Here is an 8,810-nt window from a genome sequence, read left to right as displayed (position 1 = left end):
TATATATATATATATACACACACATACATACACTTTTTTTTCAAGACAGGATTTCTCTGTGTGGCCCTAGCTGTCCTGGAACTCACTCTACTCAATCTATAGACCATGCTGGCCTCGGACTCAGCAATCCACCTGTCTCTGACTCCTGAGTGCTGGGATTAAAGTCATGGGCCACCACTACTTGATTTAAACACAGGAGTGGGTATTTTTCAGTTTTTGGTTTTGGGAGGGGGTGTCTTTTTTGTTGTTTGTTTGTCTGTTGTTTTGTTTTGCTTGAAACAGGCTCTCTCTACATAGCCCTGGCTACCCTGGAACTCACTAAAGACTTTTAAAACATATTTACAACAAATAAAATAAGATAAAGTATAAAAAGCAGGTTGTAGACCTGGCTGGCCTTGAACTCACTAACGTCTTTTAAAACATATTTTAGAACAAATAAATTAAGATAAAATGTAAAAGGAGAGGGTGGAGATACAGCTCAAAGGTACAGTGCTAGCCACACTTGCATTACACCCTAGCTTTAATCTCCAATACTGCAGAATAATAACAATTGATTATATTTTTTAAATTTTCTAGAGTTTGAATTTCCCAGTCTACAGGCTTCTTTTGGCATGGACCTGTCTTGCTGACCCATCACGTCACTCTGGGCGGGGACAGGACAGGATGGAGGAGACTTTGAGACCAGATAACCTTGACCCTGGCTCTCTACTCCCACACTCTCTTACCTCCGCTGGGGTGACTGCTAAACTGCTGTGCTTTGGTACAGCAGGTTAATTCTCAAGCCCCTGTCCTCCTAAGGCCTCAGAGGTTCTCTGCTGGGTCTGTGTCCTGGAACTGGAGCCCCACAATGAAGGCCCAGGGTGTCCTCTGGATAGTGCTTGGATTGCTGCTGTGGTCAGAGCCAGGGACAGGTAAGTCCAAGGGCAGAGGCCTGAGGGGAAGTGGTACTTGCTTTGTTCAACCCTAGTGGGCAAGGCTCCAGTTCTCAGCAAACTGTCATTCTGGCACCTTACATGCTCCCAGCCTAAGTCAAGGAAGGGATGCCAGAAAGACCTGGGGACCTGAAAGCAAAAGTTAAGGGTAGTTTCCTGGAGAAGAGATACATAGAACCGGGATGGGAGGAAGGAGAGCTGGGTTTTGTTGAAAAGCAGAAGAGAAAAGATATTTTAGACAGAAAAGAGAAAAGTTACAGAATATATAGCCCACGGAAGAACATCAATTCCAGACACTAGGATTAAAATGATCTTGAGGCTCTGGGTATGCAAACACTTGTCTGTATTTCCAGAACATAGGAGCTGAAACAAGAGGGTCATGAGTTTGAGGTCAGCCTGGACTATATAATGAGTTACAGGCCAGCCTCCAATATATAGCAAGCCCCTGGAACAAACAAAACAACCTACCGTCCTAGATTCAAATCATATCTCTTCCACTTTCTAGCTGGGTAACCTGAAGCAGCTAACATGACATTTCCATTTCAGATGCTTCATCTGTAACAGAAAACTAATGAGGCATAACTTATAATGTTTTGTGAGGATTAAATAGGTTAAATATGTCACTTAGAATGATGCCTGACACATGGTAAATAGTTAAGTAAACATTGGAATTATCCAACAACCCCTAACTCTGCTATGGACCTGGTAACCAAACATTTCTAGCTTCCACTTGTCTGTCTGTCTGTCTGTCTCTCTCTCTCTCTCTCTCTCTGTCTCTCTTTCGTTTGTTCTTTTTTCAAAACAAAGTCTTACTATAACTCTGGCTGTCCCAGAACTTGATCTATAGACCAGGCTGGACTCAAACTATAGATCAGCCTGCCTCTGCTGCAGTAAAGACATGTACCAGTATGCCTGGCTTGGATTCCCTTTCTTAAAGAGGGAAAAACCTATTCTTCTCCTCCTTTTTGTTTATTTATTTGTCTGTGCATCTGTTTGTTTGTTTGTCTGAGACAAGATCACATTTTGTAGCCTGGATGTCAGGGAACTATGCAGTTCAGGCTAGTCTTGAACTTGTGGCAATCCTCCTGCATTTTTAAATGAGAGGATTACAGGCATGACCATAGCAACTTTTATCAAGGAAAGCATTTCATTAGGGCTGGTTTACAGGTTCAGAGGTTTAGTCCATTTTTAGCATGGTGGGAAGCATGCTATGCAGACATGGTACTGGAGGAGCTGAGAGTTCTACATCTTGATCCATAGGCAGCAAGAAGAGAGAGAGAGAGCCACTGGGCCTGGCTTGGGCTTCTGAAACCCTAAAGCCCACTCCCAGTGACATACATCCTCCTACAAGGCCACACCTACTCCAACAAGGATATACCTCCTATTCCCTCGCAAGTAGCACCACTCCCTAATGACCAATGGTTCAATGGAGGATATTTTTATTTAAACCACTACAAATGCTAACTTGCTCAGGCCTCTCTCCTGTTCATAGTCTTGCCATGGCTCCCCAGTGCTCAGGCAGTCCTACCTCCTTAACCAACAGGCAACAGTCTGGGTGCCTCAGTTTCTTCCTCTATACAATGGTAGTGCTGGTCACAGTGATATCAGATGAAGAGCTAGGAACACTAGGAAAATGTGACACGAGCAGAGAGGAATGTACCAAAACAAAAGGAAGCTGAGTTGTTGGGCTGACTCATTCTTTCTTCCTGCAGCCTCCTCCTTGCCCCTGGTCATGGACTCCATCATTCAGGCCCTTGCTGAACTTGAGCAAAATATACTGGTGACTGGGGCCAATGTTACTGCCTCTGCAAGGATTCTGTCAGCCAAGAACTCCAGCCCCCACAATTCCCTTCCCCAGCACTTGCTGCTGAAGGCACCAAGCCACAACACTACAGAGCCAGATCTTCACTCACTCAGCCCTGAGCTTCAAGCCCTGATTTCTGAGGTGGCCCAGCATGATGTACAGGATGGGCAGGAATATGGAGTGGTGCTAGCACCTGATGGCTCCACTGTAGCGGTGAAGCCTCTACTGGTTGGGCTAGAGGCTGGTCTACAGGGGTATGGTGTTGCTAAGTTGTCTTCAGATTGCCTGACCATCCCCTGTGATACTGGAGACACCTTGACTAATATTGGAGCCACCTGGCCAGGACTCATGGATACCTTTACAAATGCCTCTTCTCCAGATGTTGGAGCCACTTTACCAAATGACAAAGCCAAGACTCCCACCACTGTGGACAGACTCCTGGCAATAACCTTGGCTGGTGACTTAGGTCTGACTTTCCTCCATGGGTCCCAGATTAGGAGTCCTCCAGGCCTAGGAACTGAGGGCTGCTGGGACCAGCTTTCTGCTCCCAGGGTCTTCACACTGTTGGACCCCAAGGCATCCAGGCTTACCATGGCTTTCCTCAATGGTGCCTTGGATGGAGCTCTCCTTGGGGACCACTTGAGCCGAATCCCTAGGCCCCACCCACCCCTCAGCCACCTGCTGAGAGAGTACTATGGAGCTGGGGTGAATGGAGATCCAGAGTTCCGAAGTAACTTCCGAAGGCAGAATGGGGCTGCTTTGACTTCATCCCCTACCCTGGCCCAGAAGTTATGGGAGGCCCTTGTCCTGCTACAGAAACTGGAGCCAGGACATCTGCAGTTGCAGAGCATGAGCCAAGAACAGCTGGCTCAGGCAGCCACCTTTGCTACCAAAGAGTTCACTGAAGCTTTCTTGGGTAAGGAGTTCCCCCTGGTCCCCCATACACAGACACTTCCAGCCCACTGTGATCCCCCTGGATCAGCAAGATCCAGGGCCTAGGAAATCCAGGGGGACAGCAGAGTCTACAGAAAAGGACAACTTCGTGGGCAAAGAAATACTAGTGTTGGTCCTTAGAGAATAGATAAGAGTTTATATGATTTTTAACTTTTTTTAAAGAGAGGTTGGGGTATAGTTCTGTTAGTAGAGTGCATGCATAAGAAATACCCTACCACCACAGTAAACTGTACACAGTGGTGCATGCTGGTAATCCTAGCTCCTGAGAGGCAGAGGCTAGAGAATCAGAAGTTCAAGGGCAGCCTGGGCTTCATGAGACCTTGACTCTACCCCTCACGCCTCACATACAAGACGAATCATACAATTGGAAGTCAACACAGGAGGGTTAATTTTTTTTAACCTATTTATTGAGACAAGGTTTTATATGTAGCCCAGGCTGGTCTTGAATTTGAAAGCCCCCTTCCTTAATCTCTCAAATCCTGAGATTAACAGGAATGTACTACCATACTCACACTTTTGGGTTTTCTCCTGGAAGTGGAAGGACATATAGTGGTTTCCATCTATCTAGCTATCTACCTACTTACCTACCTATCATCTATCTATCTATCTATCTATCTATCTATCTATCCTGTGTATGCCTTCTGAGCCATCTCCCTGACCTAAAACTAGACGCTTGTCAAATCCTGGAGGCCAGAGGGATGCCCACAGATTCATTTTAATAAAGATCACTCTTCCAGAAGGAAATGTTTGATAATAAACTCTGATGCTCCCTTGCTCTTGAAGGATGCCCAGCCATTCACCCCCGCTGCCGCTGGGGAGCGGCTCCCTACCGAGGCCACCCAACGCCACTCCGGCTGCCACTTGGATTCTTATATGTGCATCACACATACGTGCCAGCGCCACCCTGCACCACCTTCCAGAGCTGCGCGGCCAATATGCGCTCCATGCAGCATTTCCACCAGGACGTGCGCCACTGGAATGACATCGGCTACAGGTGGATCTGGCCTAGTCCACTGTGGGAGGGACTGGAAGGCAAGGAGTAGAACGAGTGGGGAGAAACCCGCAAGTAGTTGAAGGAATTTGTAGTGGGCATGGCCAAGAACCAGACTGTGGTCAAAATGAGGGACCAGGCCCAAGATTGGGATGGGGCTATGAATCCCACAAGGGAAAGGAAGAGAAGAGTGAAAAAAAGAGTGAATAGGGGTGTGACTGATTCTTAGGGGTAGATTCAAAAAGGAGAAACTTGGTTTGGTTTGGTTTGGTTTGGTTTGGTTTGGTTTGGTTTGGTTCGTTTCGAGACCGGGGTTTTTTTTTTTTTTTTTTTTTTTTTTTCTCTGTGTAGCCCTAGTTGTCCTGGAACTCTGTAGACCAGCTTAGCCTCTAACTAGGATTAAAGGTTTAGATCACTACAGCCACCGCCGCTTCCCTCCTCCTCCTCCTCCTCCTCCTCCTCCTCCTCCTCCTCCTCCTCCTCCTCCTCCTCCTCCTCCTTCTCATTCCTCTAGTGAAACATCGTCTCAGCTGACCTAGAGTCCCCTATGTGGAACAAGTTAGTCTCGAACTCAGAGAATTCTGCCTGATTCTTTCTCTGAATGCTATGATTAGGGTATTCTGCACTATTTTGCAAAAAAGAATGGTTTCTGGGCTTGCACTTGGTGTTCAAATGATATTGAATTGGATGAAAGAGAAGCAGTGTGCTGCACTTGATGTCGTAAAGCACAAGGACAGAGCCCTGCTGATCCTAAATATCACATCCCCTCTGCAGTTTCGTGATAGGCTCCGACGGCTATGTGTACCAGGGCCGTGGCTGGCACTGGGTAGGTGCGCACACACGCGGTTACAACTCCCGCGGCTTCGGTGTGGCTTTCGTGGGCAACTACACTGGGTCACTGCCTAGCGAAGCTGCGCTGAACACGGCGCGTGATGTGCTCCCGAGCTGTGCAATTCGCGCAGGTCTCTTGAAGCCAGATTACAAGTTGCTCGGCCACCGCCAGCTAGTGCACACCGACTGCCCCGGGAACGCGCTCTTCAACTTGCTCGGCACCTGGCCTCACTTCACTGTGGTGAGTCTGCTTGTCCCTGTGCCTGAGCTTAGCCCCCTGCACCTTTGAAACATGACTCAGGCGCAGCCTTCAGTCTCTCTCCATGGCATCATTTGTCCTGTCTATTCCGCGACACAACTTCAGCCCTGGCCCTGCCCCAGCCAGCTCATCTCTTGCCTAACTCCTAACATCTTTGCTTGCCTCTGACCTCAGTCTGGCCTTCTTTACTTGTTAGATTACAGACTTCTGATGCCCAGCTTTCTCCCTCAAACCACTGTTGCCTTTCAACCTCCTTAGAGCTGCAGCCAGGAACTCCTGGGGTGTTCTGGAACTGTAGTTTCTCTCTCTTCAGGGCCCCATCATGATTGTGGCCTGATCAAAGCTCTCATCTGAAGAGCAATTCGTCTTAGAGCTCTACTACCAAGCATCACACTTTTACCCATTTATGCTAAAGCCCTTCTGCTTACGTACCTTATCCCAGGACACTCAGCCTAGAACCCACTTCAGCCTTCTCTCCTAAGGGCTTCTTTTCATACAACCCTAACCTGACCTGTGACCCTTCACTCCAGATTATTCTGTTGGCCAAACCTCAGTCCAGTTCCTACTCCTGTGTTGCTCTCCTCTGCTCACCTCAACTCCATGGATTCCTGATAGCCTCTGACTCCCTGGCTCCTGAGAATCCTTACACTAGAGCAATCTAGACCAGCCTAAAAGTCGCGCCCAGCCTCAGATTTCTACCACTACCTAACCACACAGTCGCATTACCTGAGCCTGTTTCGTTTGTAAAACAAAGTCTAACCCAGGCTAGCCTTGAACTCACTGTGAGGCTCAGGCTGGCCTCTACCCCCACCACCCTCCTGTCTCCGCCTTGAGTGCTGAGATTTCAGGTTCTTGAAGTATATCACATCCAACTGCTACTTCCTTCTTTCTTCTTCTTTTTAGTGTGTGCGTGCATCTGCATGTATGTTTGTGTCTGTGGTATTAAAGACAACTTCCTGTGTTATCCTCAGGAAAGCCATCTATCTACCTCCTTTGAGACATGGTTTCTCATCAAACTAAAGTTCACCAAATAGGCTAGGTTCGCTGGCTAGTAGCCCAAGGGGTCTTCTTGTCTTCAGATCCACAGTCCTAGCACTGGGACTAATAGATGCCACTTGGCCCAGCAACTTTACGTGGGTTCTGGGGATCAAATTCAGGTCCTCACATTTGCAAGGCAAGCACTTTGCTGACAGAGCCATTTCCCCAGCCTCTGTTTTGATTTTGAGACAAAGGTTTTCATAGCCCAGTGAGGGGTGATCTTTAACTTCGGATTCTCCAGCCTCTACTTACCTATATGCTGCCCTCCTGTTTTCATTGAGCTATTTATCTGCCTATCCTTTACCTGTAGACAGGTTTGAGTTTGGCTTGTTTTGATTCGTTTTAATAGGGGTTTGTACTTGTTATGTAACCTGGGTTAGCTTTCTTTGAGATAGGGTCTCCACTATGCAGACTTCAACTCACATAGTTCTACCTGCATCTGCCTCCAGAATGCTGGATTAAAAGCTAAAGGCATGAGCCACCACAGCTTCCCTAAGATTACCCTTGAACTCCCCAAATCATTTGGCCTCAGACTCCCAAGTGCTGGGATTATATAATAGTTTCCCCACACACACTGCTATAGTCAGCTTGGTATCCACTCCTTCACTTTGGGCCCCCATCCTGTCCTATCTCCAAGATTCCATAGCAAGGAGGGCAGACCCAGTCATACACACACCCTAAGTTTTATATATTCTCTTATTTCTTCTAGGTTGAAAACTAAGAACTCCTTTGAGAGACCCTTAAAGGTCCAGAAGGCACTATACCTAATGATCCTTTGAGCAACCATAGCCCTCCAATAAAGGGACCACTGAAAGGAAATATCTCTATGAGCATCATCTTTCTCAGAGACCAAAATGCAAGCAAAGTGCGTGTGGCTCCATGGGAAAGCACCTAGTTGACAAACAAGAAGCTTTTGATTGTGTTTTGTATTTTCATTTTTTTATGACAGTGTTTCTCTGTGTAGCCTTGGCTATCCTGGAACTCACTCTGTAGACCATGCTGGCCTCAAATTCACAGAGGTCTGCCTGCCTCTGCCTCCTTAGTGCTGGGATTAAAGACGTGTGTCACCACTACCCATCAGCTCTTGATCCCTACTCCAGCACTACAAAATAACTGAAACTGGGTCCAGGAGCTCATATTTGTAATTGCAGCAACTGGAAGACAGAGGAAGGAGAATTTCTTGGAAGCTGTGGGTATTAGGGACTGACACCTCCTAACAATGAGTACTAAAGAGTCAGGATGACAAAAATGGAGGCAGCTTATTTTACGACCTTATAGGGTGAAATGCCAACAAAACTGGTAACGATGCCCCTTTGGGAGAAAAACTGTCCTTTTTTTAAATGGTCCTAATCAAAATCCCTTTCCCCTCCTTGCTGCATGTTGCCTGAGTTTCATCATCCATCCCTTCCCCCCTTTTTTCAATGTATGCTCTTGGTCATGATGCAGCAAGCTACCTGTATCCTCCCATCCTGAGACAGATAACCTTTGGTTTGAAAAGAAGTTTAGCCAAAAGACCAGACAAGAGGGCACAAGGTGTTAGGGCAGAGATGCCAATGCCATCTACTTACCTGACACCTAAGCCTGTCTAAGGGGCTTTTGTATTAAAAATGGAAGATCGTATTTTGTTTTTCAGCAAAGCTAGAAGCTAATCTGTGCTACAGAATCAAGAAAACAAAAGCAAATAAATGAACTTCAGTACAAAATGGTGATTTGGAGGCAACCCTAGAACTTCACTATGGGGGGGGGGGGTAAAAAGGCAAAGCCTGGAGGAAAAACAGCCAGGGAAAGCAATCAAGTTCCCACTGCAGACATGCAGAACTCAGTTACAGGCAGACAGCATAAGAACCTTCACTGTCATCCCTGAGCCTAGGAAGCAGCGAGCCTGGGTCTCTGAGAGAGGGCCACTCTCAGAAAGTGATAGCTCAATGGCACATCAGGATTGTTTGTCACATAACAACCAGATTAGACCCCATTTCCTTAAAAAAAAAAAAAAAAAGGTAC

At 46.9% G+C, this 8,810-nt stretch overlaps 1 protein-coding gene across 2 annotated transcripts; it reads left to right on the top strand.

Annotated features, from left to right (window-relative positions):
• Window positions 1–688: 688 nt before the first annotated feature.
• Pglyrp2 (peptidoglycan recognition protein 2) lies at window positions 689–8,515 on the top strand. 2 transcript variants are annotated; one of them, XM_028783554.1, is made up of 5 exons: window positions 689–911; window positions 2,645–3,652; window positions 4,474–4,684; window positions 5,456–5,753; window positions 7,519–7,630. In XM_028783554.1, the coding sequence occupies exons 1-5, from the start codon at window positions 848–850 to the stop codon at window positions 7,528–7,530; spliced, it is 1,593 nt and encodes a 530-aa protein (XP_028639387.1). In that variant the 5' UTR covers window positions 689–847; the 3' UTR covers window positions 7,531–7,630. The 2 variants fall into 2 exon arrangements, with proteins under 2 accessions (XP_028639387.1, XP_028639388.1); XM_028783555.1 differs by lacking the exon at window positions 5,456–5,753 and having other exon boundaries at window positions 690–911; window positions 7,519–8,515.
• Window positions 8,516–8,810: the final 295 nt, after the last annotated feature.

This window comes from Grammomys surdaster, unplaced genomic scaffold (assembly GCF_004785775.1).
Source record: "Grammomys surdaster isolate TR1022 unplaced genomic scaffold, NIH_TR_1.0 1149, whole genome shotgun sequence".
Lineage (NCBI taxonomy): Eukaryota > Metazoa > Chordata > Mammalia > Rodentia > Muridae > Grammomys > Grammomys surdaster.
The sequence above is the reverse complement of the archived record's forward strand: the minus strand, read 5'-3'. Positions and strand labels throughout refer to the sequence as shown.

Coding starts and splice junctions, on each gene's coding strand:
- Pglyrp2 (XM_028783554.1), top strand. CDS start 848: ATGAAGGCCCAGGGTGTCCTCTGGATAGTGCTTGGATTGCTGCTGTGG. Junction 912..2,644: donor GTGGTCAGAGCCAGGGACAG/GTAAGTCCAAGG, acceptor TTCTTCCTGCAG/CCTCCTCCTTGCCCCTGGTC. Junction 3,653..4,473: donor GTTCACTGAAGCTTTCTTGG/GTAAGGAGTTCC, acceptor TTGCTCTTGAAG/GATGCCCAGCCATTCACCCC.